Here is a 19,902-nt window from a genome sequence, read left to right on the forward strand (position 1 = left end):
TCACCTGGGGTAGGTGTTGCAGTGCCAGTCCAGGAGGAAGTAGAGCTCGGCGATGGACAGGCTCCTCTGGGCGATGCTGCCCAGCAGCTGCGCCAGCCCCTCATGGTAGCTGCGGGCGTAGACGTGCAGGGCCTGGTACTCGGGGGGATACGCCGGCAGCAGGTGGCTCCTGACGGCGCTCAGGTCCTCCACCAGGCAGCGGGTCAGGCGCTCCACGTGCCCCGCCAGGGGGCCGCCACTGTCCTCCGCGCACTGGCCCAGCCGCTCGGCCACCGCCCGCTTCACTTCCTCGGCCCACCTGCGGCGCATGGCCCGGGGCCGGGGCCCTGCGTCGCCCTCCTGCGTCTCCAGCCACCGCCGGTCCGCGGCCTCCTCCTGCTCGATCACCCGCACCACCAGCTCCAGGGACGGGTAGGGGCCTCGGGCTGCCAGGGCCTCGGTCAGCACAGCCCACAGCTGCTGCAGCAGGGCCTCGTACAGCAGCGCCACGTCCTTGGCCTTGCGGCTGCCCGCCCCAGCCTCGCCGCTCGGGGGGCCCTCCCGCCCGCACTCTGCCTCCAGCTCGATGATGTGCCTGTCCGCTGCCAGCAGGTCCCGCTGCTGGATCAGGTTCAGGATCTCCAGCACTGCGGGCAGCAGAGCAGAGAGGTCAGCACGGACGCCAGGGGAAGGGGAGCCCACGGCTAGGCTGGCAGGGGGCTGCGGGTCGGGAGTGAGGGGCACAGGCAGAGTGTGGGGGAGCCCAGGGCTGGCACAGCAGGGGGCTGTCAGTCGGGAGTGAAGGGTGTCAGCAGAGTAGGGGGGGAAGCCCAGGGCTGCGGCTGGCAGGGTCGAGAGTGAGGGGCGTCGGCAGAGCTGGGGGGAAGCCCCAGGCTGGCACAGCAGGGGGCTGTGGGTTGGGAGTGAGGGTCACCGGCAGTGCTGGGTGTGGGACACAGAAGGGCTGTGGGTCAGGAGCGCTAACCCCACACACACTCCGGCTCTGGCCGTCGCCCCAGCGCAAACTCTGCTTGGGGCGAAGCGGAGCTGGGAGGCAGAGTCCCAGCTTGGCTCTACGCTGGCCCCAGCCCTTCTGGAGAACCTGGACTCTGGGTGGGAGCCAGACATGCCCCCTGCCGCCCTGCCCCCCATGCCAGGGCTGCCCTCTGCCCTCGAGGTCAGCTGAAGAGCCAGCAGCCAGCGACCCCAGCCCAGGGGGGCAGGTAGAACTCTCAGGAAGGGAAGGTCCTGTGCCCGGCTGGCAGGGGCACATATAGGGGACAGAGTGTCTGTGCCCCACACGCTGGTTGGGAACTGCCCACCTCTGCGCTGCCCTGACCCTGCCCTGCGTCCCATGGGCCCAGTGGGGTGGGACGCTCCGTCTGCGGGAGCCCGCTGGCTGCTGGATCAGTGTCCGGGGAGGCCGGCAGGAGAAACAATAAATCAAACAACAGCTTGGCTGGGCTGGGCTGGGCAGGACAGGGGACGACCTCAAACGTGGCCATGAGCCACCCTGAGTCGAGCCCCAACCCAGCCAGGGGCCGGCCACTGTGCCTGCCTGGTGTCCAGCCACCTGGCCCTGGGAAACAGCACCTGGCACAGTGCTGGGGGGAGGCACAGCCCACAGAATGGCCCCTGGCTGGGGTGAGGGGCACAGTACATGGCCCAACACCTGGGGGCACAGCGCTGCCCAGCCCTTGGGACCCACGGCCAGCCCGGACAGGCTGGTGACATGGGGTGCTGGGCCTGCCGGGGGAGCAGACAGTGCCCCCCCCCTTCTCCGCCCCTGCCAGGGAGGGGCGCTCGACCAGCAGCAGAGCACAGGGGTGGGAGAGTCTTTATCTGGGCATGGGGGGGCAGGGGGTGCTCTCAGCTGACCTCTGACCCCCTTCTGTGACCTGCAAGTGACCCCCCCATCTGCCTTTGCCCTGCGGCAGGACCCCCCGAGCAGGGAAAGGGGCACTGAGCACCATGCGGCCCTGGCAAAGCAGAACACCGGGATCATCTCCTGCTTCCCCCCAGCCTGCCTGCTCCAGGCACATGTCCCCACCGACCCAGCTCCTGTGCCCGCCAAACCTCGCCCCGGGTCAGATCCTCCCATGGGGCGGCACATGCTGAGCTCTGCGGGATGCCCGCTCCGGGGGCACAGTAGGACTTCACTCTGCGCCCCCTCCCAGCACCGTGCCGGGGGAAGCTCCACTGGCATTCGGACAGAAACATCCCACGTCCAGCCCTGCGGAGGGCAGCTGGGAATGTGGCCTAGGGAGACCGAGAGGCGCAGACGCCAGGGAGCAAAGCAGGCCTCAGCATGGGCACCAAGGGCAGGGTTCCCAGGCCCAGCTCAGATTATCCATAGCACCCGACTCTGAATTTTCCAAGGGTTTTTGGAGGGGGAGCCTCAGAATGCCCCCCCTCCGCCAGGCACCCATGGGTAAAGACCTGACCCCCTGCGTCTGTATCGGTCCCTACCCCTCCCTCCTCAGCGGTCCCAGCGCCTCCCAGGTGCGGGCCTCATGGTCACTGGCTCTCCAGTCAGGACCTGGCTGGCTTTAAAGCAGACACATGGGGGGGGGGGGGCGACATGTAGGCAGGTGTTTGTTCTCCATCCCCTGGGTTTGGTGCCCTAGGGTGGGACAATGGGGCCTCTCTGGGGCCGGGGGCAGACAGGGCGGCTCCATGGGATGATAAGGGATCTGCTCAGAACTGGCTGTTCCAGGCCTTGGTGCCGTGTTATCTTCCCATTCAGCCCCCCCCACACACACACACCCATTGTTGGCTCCCCTCCGGCGGAATCCCAGGTCAGGCACCAGTCGGGGCATTGCCGACCCATCCCATGCAGCTACGTCCTGTGTCACTCACAGCACCACTGTGGTTTTAGGGGTTGTGCCAAGAACCATTAGCAACAGCAGGGCTGCCCTGTTCGGGAACCCCACTCTCAGGGATGGGGCTCACCCCATGCAGAGCGATGCCCTACACCAAGCCCAGCTGTAGGGAGAGCCCACTATGCAGATGGGGAAACCGAGGCAGAGAGGCAACTGGACATACACAAGAGCCAGGGACAGAATCCAGGAGCCCTGGCTCCCAGCCTCCCTGCTCTAACCACTAGACCCTGCTCCCCTCCCAGCTCTGGGGATAGAACCCAGGAGCCCTGGCTCCCAGCCTCCCTGCTCTAACCACTAGACCCTGCTCCCCTCCCAGCTCTGGGGATAGAACCCAGGAGCCCTGGCTCCCAGCTCCTTGCTCTAACCATTAGACCCCACTCCCCTCCCCGCTCTGGCGATAGAACCCAGGAGCCCTGGCTCCCAGCCCCCCTGCTCTAACCACTAGACCCCCTCCCAGACCCAGGACTAGAACCCACACACATCTTGGCTGGGAGCATGCCATGGTCGGCACCAGGGTCCCACTCTGCGAGCAGGATGCCCTGCGACTGGCTCTCACACGGCAGCTCCTCTCAGCACTGGTGCCGGCCAGGAAGCGGAACTGACCCGTCACCCAAGGGCAGGACTTAGTTGGTAGGGGGGAAGGAGAAGCACAGAAAGAAGCAAGGCTGGAGGGGGGAAGAGGGAGGCTCCTGGGAGGGGGCTCCCCCGTGGGAGGGGGCTCCTGGGACGGGGTAGCTGTAGGGGCTCATGGGGTGGGGGGGCAGGGGGTGCCCAAGGGGGGGAGAGGAGGGGCTCCCCCACAGCTCCTCACAGTCCAGGGGAGGGGGCGCCCTGGTGACATGACTCGGCCCATCAGTGGCCTCCGTCCAGGGCGGCTGCCTCCCCGGGATGTACGTGGGCCCGCCCTCCCCCACATCCCCCCTCATGGCAGGGCCCCCCAGCTGCAACTCGGAGGGCGAGCCCAGGGCCCGGTTCCCCCGGCCGCGCGCCAGCTCACCTGACAGAGGCTCCTGGGTCTTGGCGTCGGTCTCCACCTCCTGGGCGGCGAGCACCGGCTCCGGGGCCTCGGGGGGGCTGGGCTTGTCCACCAGCGAGGCCCGGCGTGCCCGGCTCCCCAGGCCCAGCTTGAGGAAGCTCATGCGCTTCCCGGCGTCGGGGGCCCCCTCGCGCTCGGCCGGGGAGCTCTCCGGCCCGCCCGGGCTCTCCCTGCGCCGCCCGTTCAAGCGCTGCAGGAGGCTGAAGTCCTCGGAGCTGCGCCGCGCCTTCCGCTTCTCCAGGGTCCTGAGGCCTAGGAAAGGCCACCGGTCGGGCCCCTTGTCCCCGGCAGGAGCCTTCTCTTTGCCCGCCCCCTTCTTGCCCTTGCCCAGCCGGAAGGGGGACAGGCCCACCAGCTTCTCTAGCGTCACCCGGTGCGAGTCCAGGCTGCCATTGAAGAGGTCACGTTCAAAGCCACCGCCCTCCTCCAAGCTACCGCCCTCCTCCTCTGCCTCCTCCAGGAAGGGGTTCTGGTCCCCCAGGACAGAGTCTCCCGAGTTCTCCTCCAAATCCTCCTCAAAGGGGTTGGTGCTGCTCTCCTGGGCCAGGATCAGCTCCCCGGTGCCGCCCGGTGCCCTGTTGGCCTTGGCCATCTTCAATTTGTAGGGGTTCTTAAGGACCGGCATGGCTGTCGCTGCCCGGGACCTGGCAACACAGGAGACAGGGTCAGGCGCCAAGTGCGGGACACAGCGATCCTGGTGCCACAGGGGGAGAAGCAGCTGGGGACATGGAACACCCAACCGCAGCCTAGAAACACATAACAGCCATTGCATGCCCTGTCCTATGTATCGCACATACCCTGTACCCCATCCCATGACCTGTACCCCATATTGTACATACCCTGTATCCCATCCCATGCCCTGTACCCCATCACACGCTCTGTACCCTTTACCACACATACCCTGTACCTCATCCCATGCCCTGTACCCCACATACCCTGTATCCCATCCCATGCCCTATACTCCATCACACTCCCTGTATTCTGTACCACACATACCCTGTATCCCATCCCATGCCCTGTACTGCACATACCTTGTATCTCATCGCATGCCCTGTACCCTGTATTGTACATACCCTGTACTGTACATACCCTGTACCCCATTGCACACCCTGTACCCCATCACATGCCCTGTACCGCACATACAGCAACTCCTCACTTAATGTTGTAGGTACGTTCCTGAAAAATGTGACTTTAAGCGAAACGATGTTAAGCGAATCCAATTTCCCCTTAAGAATTAATGTAAATTAGGAGGTTAGGTTCCAGGGAAATACACACACACACTATAAGTTTTAAACAAACAATTTAATACTGGTACACAGTGATGATGATTGCGAAGCTTGGTTGAGGTGGAAGAGTCAGAGGGTGGGATATTTCCCAGGGAAATTCCTTACTGCTAAATGATGACCTACCAATTGGCTGAGCCCTCAAGGGTTAACTCTCACACTCTACAAGGCAGCAGGAATGGAGGGAAGGGAGACAGCATGGCAGAGAGAGACACACACTGTGTGTGTGACAGAGATGCGCATTTCCCCTTTAAGTAAACTGCCTTGTTAATTAGATCAGCTTGTTGAGACACAGCTGCTGCCAGCAAGCTCCCTCCATCCTGAGCCCTGTCATGTGTGTCCCCTGCTCTATGGAAGATGGGGTAAGCAGGGTGCAGGAGCAGAGGGGAGGGGGACACCCTGACATTAGCCCCCCTCTTCCTTCCCCCCCCCTCCTCCGCACAGCAAGCAGGAGTCTCAGGGAGCAGCTCCAAGGCAGAGAGCAGGAGCAGCACATGGCAGTGAGGGGAGGGACAGCTGAACTGCCCAGCAATTGCTAGCCTGCTGGGCAGCTGCTGCACAGGGAACTTAGGGGAGTGGGCAGCTGATGGGGGAGCTCATAGGGGGGCTGCGGCGCACACTGGTGCCAAGCCCCCACCAGCTAGTTGCAACGGGCTGCTCTTCCTGCATATAGAATCATAGAAGATCAGGGTTGGAAGAGACCTCAGGAGGTATCTAGTCCAACTCCTGCTCAAACCAGTCCCAACACCAACTAAATTATCCCAGCCTTAGAGGTTGAGTACATTAGCTTTTCCCACATCCTCGGTCACTAGGTTGCCTCCCTCATTCAGTAAGGGGCCCACACTTTCCTTGACTTTCTTCTGGTTGCTAACATTCCTTGAAGAAACCCTTCTTGTCACTCTTAACATCTCTTGCTAGCTGCAACTTCAAGTGTGATTTGGCCTTCCTGATTTCACTCCTGCATGCCTGAGCAATATTTTAATACTCCTCCCTGGTCATTTGTCCAGTCTTCCACATCTTGTAAGCTTCTTTTTTGTGTTTAAGATCAGCAAGGATTTCACTGTTAAGCCTAGCTGGTCACCTGCCATATTTACTATTCTTCCTACACATTGGGATGGTTTGTTCCTGCAACCTCAATAAGGATTTTTTTTAAAATACAGCCAGCTCTCCTGGACTCCTTTCCCCCTCATGTTATTCTCCCAGGGGATCCTGCCCATCAGTTCCCTAAGGGAGTCAAAGTCTGCTTTTCTGAAATTCAGGGTCCATATTCTGCTGCTCTCCTTTCTTCTCCTTCCTGAAAGGGTCCTAAGGTCAGGCTTAACAAAGCCCTGGCTGGGATGATTTAGTTGGGGGATTGGTCCTTCTTTAAGCAGGGGGTTGGACTAGATGACATCCTGAGATCCCTTCCAACCCTGATATTTTATGATTCAGCCAGGGCTTTGTCAAGTTACGGATGTAGATTCCACCACCTCCCTAGATAACCCATTCCAGTGCTTCACCATCCTCCTAGTGAAACTAATATCCAACCTGGACCTCCCGCACTGCAACTTGAGACCACTCCTCCTTGTTCTGTCATCTGCCACCATGGAGGACAGCCGAGCTCCATCCACCATCCTCAGGTAGTTGAAGGCTGCTATCAAATCCCCGCTCACTCTTCTCTTCTGAAGACTAAATAAGCCCACTTCCCTCAGCCTCTCCTCATAAGTCATGTGCCCCAGCCCCCTAATCATTTTCGTTGTCCTCTGCTGGACTCCCTCCAATTTGTCCACATCCCTTCTGTAGTGGGGGGACCAAAACTGGACTCAATACTCCAGATGTGGCTTCATCAGTGCCGAATAGAGGGGAATAATCACTTCCCTTGATCTGCTGGCAATGCTACAACTAATGCAGCCCAATATGCTGTTAGCCTTCTTGGCAACAAGGGCACACTGCTGACTCATATCCAGCTTCTTGTCCACTCTAATCCCCAGGTCCTTTTCTGCAGAACTGCTGCTTAGCCATCCTTAGCCGGCCATTCTTCCGTCCTAAGTGCAGGACTCTGCACTTGTCCTTGTTGAACCTCATCGGATTTGTTTTGGCCCCATCCTCCAATTTGTTTAGATCACTCTGGACCCTATCCCTACCCTCCAGGGTATCTACCTCTCTCCCCAGCTTAGTGTCATCCGTGAACTTGCTGAGGGTGCAATCCATCCCATCATCCAGATCATTAATGAAGATGTTGAACAAAACCAGCCCCAGAACCAATCCCTGTGGGTACTCTGCTTGATACCGGCTGCCAACTAGACATTGAGCCATTGATCACTACCTGTTGAGCCCGACAATCTAGCTAACTTTCTATCCACCTTGTAGTCCATTCAGTCAATCCATACTTCTTTAACTTGCTGGCAAGAACATTGTGGGAGACCGTATCAAAAGCTTTGCTAAAGTCAGAGTATATAATGACCACCACTTTCCCCATATCCACAGAGCCAGTTATCTCATCATAGAAGGCAATCAGGTTGGTCAGGCACAACTTGCCCTTGGTGAATCCATGTTGACTGTTCCTCATCACCTTCCTCTCCTCCTAGTGCTTCAAAATAGATTCCTTGAGAATCTGCTCCATGATTTTTAAAGTGACTGAGGTGAGACTGACCAGTCTGTAGGACCAGATGCTCCTTCTTCCTTTTTTAAAAAATGGGCACTATATTTGCCTTTTTCCAATCATCTAGGACCGTGGTCCCCAACCTTTTCTGTGGGGCAGGCGCCAGACAACTAGCCACTGAGGACCGTGGCCACTGGACAAGCAGCTGCCGAAATGCTGCCATGAAGCGGCAACATCAAGAGGCATCACCACCGAAATGCCGCCATGAAGGAGCATCATCAAGAGGCGTCACCGCTGAAATCCTGCCAAAATTCGGTGGGATTACGGCGGTAGCGCTTCTTGACGTTGCCACTTCTCGGTGGTATTTCAGCGGCTGCTTGTCCGGCGGCCAGTAGGCAGGCGCCCTGGTGCCCGTGGGCACCACGTTGGGGATGCCTGGTCTAGGACCTCCCCTGATGGCCAGGAGTTTTCAAAGATAATGGCCAATGAGTCTGCAATCACATCAGCCAACTCCCTCAGCACCCTTGGATGCAGCGCATCTGGCCCCATGGATTTGTGCATGTCCAGCTTTTCTAAATAGTCCTTAACCTGTTCTTTCACCACTGAGGGCTGCTCACCTCCTACCCATACTGTGCTGCCCAGTGCAGCAATCTGGGAGCTGACTTGCAGCCAGAGGGAACAGGGGATAGACCGGAGAATCACACCGTCACCAGGAAAAGGCAGGTCTATGTGATTGGGGACTCCTTACTGAGAAGAACAGACAGGCCTGTAACCAGAGCTCATCCGGAGAACAGAAGGGTGAGCTGTCTGCCAGGTGCTAAGATACGGGATGTGGACCTGAGGCTGAAAAGGATCCTAACGGGAGCAGGAAAGAATCCGCTGATTGCCCTTCATGTGGGAACGAATGATACGGCTAGATTCTCACTGGAACGTATCAAGGGAGACTATGCCAGACTGGGGAAGAAGCTTAAGGAAATCGAGGCTCAGGTGATCTCCAGTGGGATTCTGCCTGTCCCTAGAGAAGGGCAACAAAGGTGTGACAAGATTATGGTGATCAACAGATGGCTCGGGCAGTGGTGGTATAAGGAGGGCTTTGGGATGTACGGCCACTGGGAAGCATTCATGGACAGAGGACTGTTCTCTCGGGATGGACTTCACCTGAGTAAGGAGGGAAATAGACTTCTAGGATGGAGGCTGGCACAACTGATTAAGAGAGCTTTAAACTAGGAATTTGGGGGAGATGGTTGGGAGATGTCCAGGTAATCTCCACGCTGGAATTTAACATTGAGAGGGAAGAAAACAAAGTAAGAAAGGATATAGCCATGGGTAGGAGAATGTACATAAGGAGGAAGGTTAGTGTAGATACCAATCTAATAGGGGATACTGGTGGTAGAATGTCTGTGCCTAATCAGGTAAAGAATGCGAGTGAAGACAAACGGTATAAATTAAGATGTTTGTACACCAATGCGAGGAGCCTAGGTAACAAAACGGAGAACTAGAGTTACTGGTGCAGGAAGTGAAACCAGATATTCTAGGGATAACAGAAACATGGTGGAATAGTAGTCATGACTGGAGTACAGGTATTGAAGGGTATGTGCTGTTTAGGAAAGACAGAAATAAAGGCAAAGGTGGTGGAGTAGCACTGTATGTCAATGATGAGGTTAACTGTAAAGAAATAAGAAGGGATGGAATGGATAAGACAGAGTCTGTCTGGGAAAAATCACAGTGGGGAAGAAAGCTACTAGAGCCTCCCCTGAGATAGTTCTTGGGGTGTGCTACAGACCGCCGGGATCTGATCTGGGTATGGATAGAGACCTCTTCAATGTTTTTAATGAAGTAAACACTAATGGGAATTGTGTGACCAGGGGAGACTTTAACTTCCCAGATATAGACTGGAGGACAAGTGCTAGTAATAATAATAGGGCTCAGATTTTTCTGGATGCGATAGCTGATGGATTCCTTCACCAAGTAGTTGCTGAACCAACAAGAGGGGATGCCATTTTAGATTTGGTTTTGGTGAGTAGTGAGGACTTCATAGAAGAAATGGTTGTAGAGGACAACCTTGGTTCGAGCGATCATGAGCTAATTCAGTTCAAAATAGATGGAAGGATAAAAAAAATAGATCTGGGACTAGGGTTTTTGATTTCAAAAGGGCTCACTTTAAAGAATTAAGGAAATTAGTTAGGGAAGTGGATTGGACTGAAGAACTTGTGGATCTAAAGGCAGAGGATGCCTGGAATTACTTCAGGTCAAAGTTCCAGAAACTATCAGAAGCCTGCATCCCAAGAAAGGGGAAAAAATCATAGGCAGGAGTTGTAGACCAAGCTGGATGAGCAAGCATCTCAGAGATGTGATCAAGAAAAAGCAGAAAGCCTACAAGGAGTGGAAGATGGGAGGGATTAGCAAGGAAATCTACCTTATTGAGGTCAGAACATGTAGGGATAAAGTGAGAAAGGCCAAAAGCCATGTAGAGTTGAACCTTGAAAAGGGAATTAAAACCAATAGTAAAAGGTTCTTTAGCCAGATAAATAAGAAGAAAACAAAGAAAGAAGAAGTGGGACCACTAAACACTGAGGATGGAGTGGAGGTTAAGGATAATCTAGGCATGGCCCAATATCTAAACCAATATTTTGCCTCAGTCTTTAATGAGGCTAATGAGGAGCTTAGGGATAATGGTAGGATGACAAATGGGAATGAGGATATGGAGGTAGATATTACCACATCTGAGGTAGAAGCCAAACTCGAACAGCTTAATGGGACGAAATCGGGGGGGGGGGGGAGATAATCTTCATCCTAGAATATTAAAGGAACTGGCACATGGAATTGCAAGCCCATTAGCAAGAATTTTTAATGAATCAGTAAACTCAGGGGTTGTACCATATGACTGGAGAATTGCTAACATAGTTCATAGTGTAGACATAGGAATTTTCCTCCAGGGCAGATTGGCAGAGGCCCTGGAGGTTTTTCACCTTCCTCTGCAGCGTGGGGCACGGGTCATTTGCTGGAGGATTCTCTGCACCTTGAGGTCTTTAAACCATGATTTGAGGACTTCAGTAACTCAGACATAGGTTAGAGGTTTGTTACAGGAGTGGGTGGGTGAGATTCTGTGGCCTGCATTGTGCAGGAGGTCAGACTGGATGACCATAATGGTCCCTTCTGACCTTAAGTCTCTGAGACCTTGTCTGTGAAGACCAAGGCAAAAAAAGCACTGAGTAAGAACATAAGAAGGGCCATAGTGGATCAGACAAAAGGTCGATCTAGCCCAGTATCCTGTCTTCTCACAGTGACCAATGCCAGGTGCCCCAGAAGGAATGAACAGAACAAGTAATCCTCATGTGATCCATCCCATCACCCATTCCCAGCTTCTGGCAAACAGAGGCTAGGGACACCATCCCTGCCCATCCAGGCTAATAGCCATTGATGGACCAATCCTCCCTGAATTTATCTAGTTCTTTTTTTAATCCTATTATAGTCTTGGCCTTCACAACATCCTCTGGCAAGGAGTTCCACAGGTTGACTGTGCATTGTGCGAAAAAAAATACTTCCTTTTGTTTGTCTTAAAACCTGCTGCCTATTAATTTCATTGGGTAGCCCCTAGTTCTTGTGTTATGAGATGGAGTAAATAACACTTCCTTATTTACTTTCTCTACACTAGTCATGATTTTATAGACCTCTATCATATTCCCCCTTAGTCGTCTCTTTTCCCAGCTGAAAAGTCCCAGTCTTATTAATCTCTCCTCATTCAGCAGCTGTTCCATCCTGATACCAGTCAGCTCTATGTTCTTTGAGAACCAGGGCGCAGTATCCAGACTGTCTGATTCATGAAAGACCCCACCCCCTGCCTCTGCTTGAGCCAAAACCAATCAGAGAAAAGACTTGCAGAGAGCAGTGAAGGGCACTGGGAGACACACCTAGACCCCTCCTAAAAAGGGTGACAAGAACAAAGACATCTCCATTCGCATATAGAATGGAGAACAGAGGCAACTCCCCTAGCCTCATCTGCATGAAAGATGGGACAGGGAGACATCTCCATTAGCACACAGAATGGAGAACGGAGAACCGCACTGAACTCTGGGACCAGAAAAGCAGGGACGCACTGCATCATGGGAATCTCTGCTCCAGGTGTTAATGAACCTACGCCTGCCCACACCCAGCTCAGCAATTATCAGACCAATTCTAGTAATGAATCCTTGATTGATATCCAAGATACTGAAGCAGCCTAACTGCATTGTGAGCTCCCTGGAAGAAACATCATCCATAGCCAAGAGTAATCAGCTCCTATCATCTAGCCTAAAGAAAACCCTTGAGTCGTCCGTTTACCCATAAACGAATCTAGTGTTCTCCCTTGAACCATCGTATTTTCTCTACAAAACCCCCTATCTATGCCCAAGTAAGTGTTCTGATGCTTGGATCCAAACTCTGCATCAGTTCCACTGGGACTTTGTCTTCTCCTGACTGATCGTGCTGGGAGCTCTGCCTATCTCCAGCACTCAGAACCATGAGCTATCACCATCACCTGGGAACCCCGACCAGTTCAAGCCTCATGGAGTGGGTGAGATCCCTCCGTCTCTCTCTCTCTCTCTCTCTCTGTGTTTTCTTTAATAATGTAACTCAGGGGTCGGCAACCTTTCAGAAGTGCTGTGCCGAGTCTTCATTTATTCACTCTAATTTAAGGGGTCGCATGCCCGTCATACATTTTAACCTTTTTCAAAGGTCTCTTTCTATAAGTCTATAATATATAACTAAACTATTGTTGTATGTAAAGTAAATAAAGTTTTTAAAATGTTTAAGAAGCTTCATTTAAAATTAAATTAAAATGCAGAGCCCCCCGGCCCGCTGGCCAGGACCCGGGCAGTGTGAGTGCCACTGAAAATCAACTCGCATACCGCAGGTTGCCTACCCCTGATGGAACTGTTATGTTGGCTTAGGCACTTCCTGTGTCGTTATCATTCATTATTAGTCAATACATAACTTTTATGGTTAAGCTGGTTGCGTCTCTCTCTCTCACTCTCTCTGAACTTTACTCTTTTGTGGTTTAAGGTCCTCATTTACTCTGCAGCAACACTCCTCTTACCTAAGCTAAAGATCCCTGTAGTGCCCAAAAATAGTGGGGTTTGCTCATCAAGTGGGTTACTACCAGAACAATAGTAACGTGAAAGTGGGGATAGGGACGTGCTGAACCTGTGACATACAAGGGTGGCAGCTTGGAAATGCTGCTCGACCCAGCCTGCTCAGGCTTCCTCTATTCCGGTGCGGAACCTGGGGCATATATGGGTGACAGCTTGAAAGTGCTGCTTGGCCCAGCCTGCGGAGTCCAGGGGCATCTAAGGGGGTCAGTTTGAGAGTGCGGATTGACCCGGTCCACTCAGACTTGCTCTGGTGTGTGGGGGTGGAGGTGTTTTCATCTGGTTCTGGGGATGGAGGAACCCAGCCCTGGGGAACCTAGGTCCTGCAGGATAGCCCCATTGGGACGGGACTTGCAGAAGGGAGGAATAGAGCTCCATATGAACACACGTGACACAGGCAGTACATTGATAGAATTACAGAACCCCTGCCCCCCCCCCGAGTAACTCTAATAAATGAGTGTACCCCAAAGTAACAGGCAAATCTGGTAACAATACCCCTAATCATTTTTGTTGCCTTTTTCTGAACCTTTTCCAATTCCAATATATCTTTGAGATAGGATGACCACATCTGTACGCAGTATTCAAGATGTGGGCGTACCACGGATTTATACAGAGGCAATATGATATTTTCTGTCTTATTCTCTATCCCTTTCTTAATGATTCCCAACATTCTGTTCACTTTTTTGACTGCTGCTGCACATTGAGTGGATGTTTTCAGAGAACTATCCATAATGACTGAACATCTAAATCCACTATATCCACTGGATCCCCCTTGTCCACATGCTTGTTGACCCCCTCAAAGAATTCTAGTAGATTGGTGAGGCATGATTTCCCTTTACAAAAAACATGTTGACTACTGCCCAACAAATTACAGTATGTTCATCTGTGTCTGACAATTTTGTTCTTTACTATAGTTTCAACCAGTTTGCCCAGTACTGAAGTCAGGCTTACCAGCCTGTAATTGCCAGGATTGCCTCTGGAGCCCTTTTAAAAAATTGGCATCACATTAACTATCCTCCAGTCATTAGGTACAGAAGCTGATTTAAATGTTAGGTTACAGACTACAGTTAGTAGTCCTGCAATTTCACATTCGAGTTCCTTCAGAACTCTTGGGTGAATACCATCTGGTCCTAGTGACTTATTACTGTTTAGTTTATCAATTTGTTCCAAAACCTCCTCTAATGACACCTCAATCTGGGACAGTTCCTCAGATTTGTCACCTAAAAAGAATGGCTCCAGTTTGGGAACCTCCCGCACCTCCTCAACTGTGAAGACCAATGCAAATAATTCATTTAGTTTCTCTGCAATGGCCTTATCGTCCTTGGGTGATCCTTTAGCACCTCGATCGTCCAGTGGCCCCACTGGTTGTTTAGCAGGCTTCCTGCTTCTGATGTACTTTAAAAAAATCTTGCTGTTACTTTTTGAGTCTTTGGCCAGCTGTTCTTTAAATTCTTTTTTGGCCTTCCTACTTTTATTATATATATATTTTTAAGTACTTCAGCTTTTTCCACATCAAAAGGGTCCCACACTTTCCCTGACCACTTTCTTGTTGTTACTAACATACCTGTAGAAACCCTTCTTGTTACTCTTCACATGCCTTGCTAGCTGCAACTCCAATTGCGCCTTGGCCTTCCTGATTACACCCCTGCATGCTCAAGCAATATTTTTATACTCCTCCCCAGTCATCTGTCCAAGTTTCCACTTCTTGTAAGCTTCCTTTTTGTGTTTAAGCTCAGCGAAGATTTCACTGTTAAGCCAAGCTGGTTGCCTGCCATAGTGGCTATTCTTTCTGCACATCGGGATGGTTTATTCCTGCGCCCTCAATAAGGCTTCTTCAAAATACAGCCAGCTCTCCTGGACTCCTTTCCCCATCATATTAGCCTGTATGTACCCAGTATCCAGGGGCGGTTCTATGTATTTTGCCTCCCCAAGCACGGCGGTCAGGCAGCTTTCGCTGGTGCACCTGCGGGAGGTCTGCTGGTAATGCAGATTCGGTGGCATGCCTGTGGGAGGTCCACCGGTCCCGCGCCTTCGGCGTACCAGCTGCCGAATTGCCGCCGAAACCGCGGGACTGGCGGACCTCCCGCAGGCGCGCCGCCAAAGGCAGCCCGACTGCCGCCCTCACGGCGACCGTCTGGCCGCCCCCTGCAGCTTGCCGCCTCAGGCACGCGCTTGGTGCGCTGGTACCTGGAGCCACCCCTGCCTGTATCGCACGCCCTGTACCGCACAGGCCCTGTACCCCATCACACGTCCTGTACTCCATCGCACATGCCCTGCATCCCATTGCAAACCCTGTACCCTGTATCGCACATGCCCTGTAACCTGTATCACATGCCCCATCCCACAAGCCATGTACCCCATATCACACACAGCCTGTACCCCCAGTCACCCAGCATACCCTCAACCCACACCATATGCCCCCATCACACACCGTGTATCCCTATCCCACACCCACCATCCCCATCACACCATGTACCCCCTATGATCCCCCGTGCACACCCATCCCATGTGCGGGGCGGCTCTAGGAATCCCGCCGCCCCAAGCAGCAGCTGGTCCCGCGGCTCCGGTGGAGCATCTGCTGGCATGCCTGCGGGAGGTCCACCCGAGCCGAGGGACTAGCGAACCCTCCGCAGTCATGCCTGCGGGAGGTCCACTGGTCCCGCGGCTCCGGTGACCTCCCGCAGGCATGACCGCGGAAGGTCCGCCGGAGCCGCCTGCCACCCTGCCGGCAAAATGCCGCCCCAAGCGCGCGCTTGGCACGCTGGGGTCTGGAGCCGGCCCTGCCCATGTGCCCCCACCCCATGCCATGCCACACTCCTTTCCCACGCCAGGCAGCCCCCCACCGATACACCCTGCTGTGCACAGTACATACACACATTCAGGACCACTTCCTTCCTGGGCTTTAGTTGTATCCAGAATCAACTCAGGGTCAACTGATCCATTTTCAACCATCATAGGCGGACAGGCTTTTTCTGTCTGCTCTACAAACAGAAAAGAGCTGGAGAAACATTCCCCTTGAACAGCCAAACAGCTTGGGATCTCGTTTCCCTTGGCCCAGCACGCAGGGCTGTTCACGGACAATTGCCTGGAGATCGGGGTAGCTCCATAGGCAAGTCATTACCCCTAACAGACACAGGAACGTTTCCTTCACTGTCACAATTCTCCACACTGGTAACAGGTAACGTACAGGGACACTCATGTTCCACTGACCTGGCCTTCCCACACTGCTGATTAGACAAAGCCATCAGCTCACACGGCTGCCTTGGCTCATCTAAACTTTCTTTACCTGTTAAGGGAGGGGAAGGCAAACGGCTGTTTTCCACAAACAGTGTCTTATTCAGGGCCGCCCAGAGGATTCCGGGGGCCTGGGGTCTTCGGCGGCGGGGGGCCCTCGCTTCGGCAGTAATTCGGCAACGGGGGGTCCTTCCGCTCCGGGACCCGCCGCCGAAGTGCCCCGAAGACCCACGGCGGGGGCCCCCCACCGCCAAATTACCACCGAAGACCTGGCACTTCGGCGGCCGCCGAAGACCCGGAGCGGAAGAAGCTCCGAGGGCCCGGGCCCCGCGAGAGTTTTCCGGGGCCCCTGGAGTGAGTGAAGGACCCCGCTCCAGGGGCCCCGGGTCCCCTGTGGGGCCCAGGGCCTGGGGCAAATTGCCCCACTCCCCCCCTGCCCCCCGGGCAGCCCTGATCTTATTACACTGAGCGGAAGCACAGACTGTCTGTGCGGGGGAGGGGAGAGCCAGAGGTTTAGGTGAGATGCAGGAATTCAAAGGGTGAGTTGAGCCTGGCCTGGGGGAGGGGAGGTGACACCTCTGGCCAGGGAGACAAAGGAAGGAGGCGGAGGAGGGAGGCAGGTGGGCTGGAGAAGCGAGAGGAGCCGGGCGACCGAGCTCTGATCCCCGGGGGGGGGGGGCTGTGAGGCCCCCCAAGATGGGCCTAACCGGGGAATCTGATTATCTGTGCCTGCAAGACCTGTGTTGGACTGTGTTCCTGTCGTCTAAATAAACCTTCTGCTTTACTGGATGGCTGAGAGTCCTGGTGAATCGGGGTGAAGGCCCTGGGTCCCCACACTCCGTGACAACTGGTGGCAGCGGTGGGATCGGCGGCACCCGTGGGCGCGCTTCCTGCAGTAAGTGACTGGGGAGCAGGAAAGCGATTCACCCCTGGGAGAGTGTGGCCAGAGAGCAGGACTTTGCAGTAACAGGGTCCCCGGGGATCCCCAGGGGCGGAGGAGTCTGCAGCTCGACCCTGGCAGAGAGGGGTGACCTCAAAGACTGGCACGAGGGGTCCCCTGGAACCCGTGGGGCCAGCAGGAAGATGTATTCCCAGAAGCGCAAGTGTGAGCTGGTGGAGCTGTGCAGGCAGAAGGGGCTGCGCAGTGGGAGGCTCACCAAGGCCCAGCTGATTGCCCGGCTGGAGGAGAGAGATCGCAGGAATGAACCGGTCCCTGTCTCTGAGGGAAGCAGCCGGGCAGATGCAGCGCAGGCCCCAGTGTCTGTACCCGCTGGGAGTGGCCAGTCGGCGGGTGAGAGCTCCTCGAGACCCCCCACCCCTAGGCCTAGGGGGAGGGGGAGGAGGAGCCCAGCTACGGAGGGCACCGTGACCCCCCCGGCCAGCAGGGGATCGGCCCGGCAACGCTCGGCCTCCGTGGAACTCAGGCGGCTGGAGTTGGAGAGAGATCAAACGGATGGAAATGGAGGAGCGTAAGGAGCTGAGGGCTTATGAGGAAAGACAAAGCCAGCGTGAATTCGAGGCGAGAGAGAAGGAGAAGCAACAGCAACGTGAAATTGAGGACAGGGAGAAGCAGCGCAGACATGAGCTGGCCATGGCCCAACTGAACAACAGGGAGGCCCCGGCTGCGGTGAGTGAGGGGGCCCAAGCCTACAAAGAGCTTCGAACTTCCTGGCCCCGCGTAAGGAGGGAGGACATAGACACCTTCCTGACGGCCTTTGAGAACGCCTGCGCTGCACCAGGTTGACCCGCAGACAGGATCCGCGCCTCACCCCTTACTGGACTCCACCGCCCGTGAGGTGTACAGCCGAATGAAAGGGGAGGCGCGGGACTACAACCTGTTCAAAGAGGCCCTGCTCCGTGAGTTTGGGCTGACCCGGAGATGTACCGGAAGAGGTTCGGGGTCAACGTAAGACCCGGGAGGTCACATACCTACAACTGGTCGGCTGGGGCCCAAACTAGAGAGGACCTGCTTGACCTAGTCGTACTGGAGCACCTGTATGATCAGTGCCCAGCTGACCTGAAGCAGTGGCTGATGGACCATGCAGGCCGGCTGGCCGACCAATACATGGACAGTCGGGCGGGGATGGCAGGAGGAGTCTCAAAGGAGCAGATCTGCCTCAACGCAGAGAGAGTCACCATGGGACCTCCCAGAAGGAGCCGAGGAGGGCCCCATCAAAGGGAAGCATCTGGCGTCAGGTCCAGCCATCCTCGAGGGGACCCACGAGACATGGGCTGCTATCAGCCAGTGCCCCAAGCTCCGGGACAAACTGAGCAGACCAACCCCACACCGGGTCAACTTGGTAGAGACCCAGCCGGATGAGGCTGGATGCTCCCAGCCCTGAGTTTGGGGTTTACAGGGTGGGCACCCTGGAGGTAGACGGGAAGGAGGTCACTGGGTACTGGGATACGGGCGCAGAGGTGGCGCTTGCCCGGCGCAGGTGGTGGGCTCAGATCGGATGGTGCCCCACACCTACCTGAACCTGAGGCGTGATCGGGACCCCATTCAAGGTGCCTGTCGCGGTACACCTAAAGTGGGGACAAGGAGGGCCTCAAGGCGTGGGAGGGCACCCACATTTGCCCACGGAGGTGTTAATGGGGGGGGACCTCGAGGACTGGCCAAGTAACACCCCGGGTACCCTGTCCGTGAACCGTAGTCAGGGTCGACGCAGGGCTCTGCACCCTGACCCGGGAAAGTACTTTGGCGAGACACGGACCCGGACCCGGTAGGACAGGGCCCAGAGAGGCTGTGGTCCCAGACCCAGCCGGTGAGAGGACAGATCCCGCCCCTGCCCCAGCGGCTGAGTACCAGGCAGCGGTGCGGAAGACCCCCCTTGCGGAGGATAAGGGACCTGGCCAGCCTCGGGGACAGACCATGGGACGAAAAAGGTTCCTGTGGGAGAAGGGCTCCTGTACCGAGAATGGGCCCCAGGGAAGATGGAGTCAGGGGATCAGGAGGCAGCTGGTGGTACCCCAGAGTATCGCCAGCTGCTGTGCCAGGCCCATGACATTCCCCCCTCAGGGCACCAGGGAGCCTGGCGTACCCAGCAGCGGCGGCTGCAGAACGATTACTGGCCTGGGGTCTTTGCCCATGTCCGGCAGCACTGCCGCTCCTGTGGCCCCTGCCGGAGGGGGGGGAAGGCCCGGGACAGGGGGGAGATGGCTGTAGGTAAGCCCCGCCCTGAGGAGCCTGTCCAGAGGGGGGCCCGGGTCAGAAGGGGGGCTCTGAACCGAGAGAGCCCAAATCACAGCCCCCCAGACTGGAACGTGGGGAGAAGGCCCCAGCCCAGGGTGCACCCCAGGGGTACTGGGGTGGGGATAGTAAGGTTGTAGGTGGGTCCGAACTTCCCGGGTCACTGGCTGGGTGACCCGCTCAGTTCAGTCTCGGAGGGGAGAGGTGTGAAGAAGTAGGAAGCACAGACTGTCTGTGCGGGGAGAGCCAGAGGTTTAGGTGAGATGCAGGAATTCAAAGGGTGAGTTGAGCCTGGCCTGGGGGAGGGGAGGTGACACCTCTGGCCAGGGGAGACAAAGGAAGGAGGCGGAGGAGGGAGGAAGGTGGGCTGGAGAAGAGAGAGGAGCAGGGAGACCGAGCTCTGATCCCCGGGGGGGGGGGGCTGTGAGGCCCCCCAAGATGGGCCTAACCGGGGAATCTGATTATCTGTGCCTGCAAGACCTGTGTTGGACTGTGTTCCTGTCGTCTAAATAAACCTTCTGCTTTACTGGATGGCTGAGAGTCCTGGTGAATCGTAGGGAGCACGGGGGTGAAGGCCCTGGGTCCCCCACA

At 55.7% G+C, this 19,902-nt stretch overlaps 1 protein-coding gene across 4 annotated transcripts in view; it reads right to left on the reverse strand.

The window, feature by feature from the left end:
- The window catches only part of EXOC3L2 (exocyst complex component 3 like 2), a 47,220-nt gene that overhangs the window by 14,234 nt on the left and 13,084 nt on the right, over positions 1-19,902 (reverse strand). For 3 of the 4 annotated variants that reach the window (XM_039509653.1, XM_039509655.1, XM_039509654.1), the window contains exons 2-3: positions 3,859-4,541; positions 5-626 (exon numbers count right to left, since the gene is read on the reverse strand). In XM_039509653.1, the coding sequence (XP_039365587.1) occupies positions 5-626; positions 3,859-4,522 (1,286 nt within the window). In that variant the 5' untranslated portion in view covers positions 4,523-4,541. Of the gene's footprint in view, positions 1-4; positions 627-3,858; positions 4,542-5,306; positions 5,326-19,902 lie in introns of those variants that run through there. The other variant, XM_039509656.1, reaches the window with a different exon arrangement.

This window comes from Mauremys reevesii, linkage group 22, assembly GCF_016161935.1.
Source record: "Mauremys reevesii isolate NIE-2019 linkage group 22, ASM1616193v1, whole genome shotgun sequence".
Taxonomy (NCBI): Eukaryota; Metazoa; Chordata; order Testudines; family Geoemydidae; genus Mauremys; species Mauremys reevesii.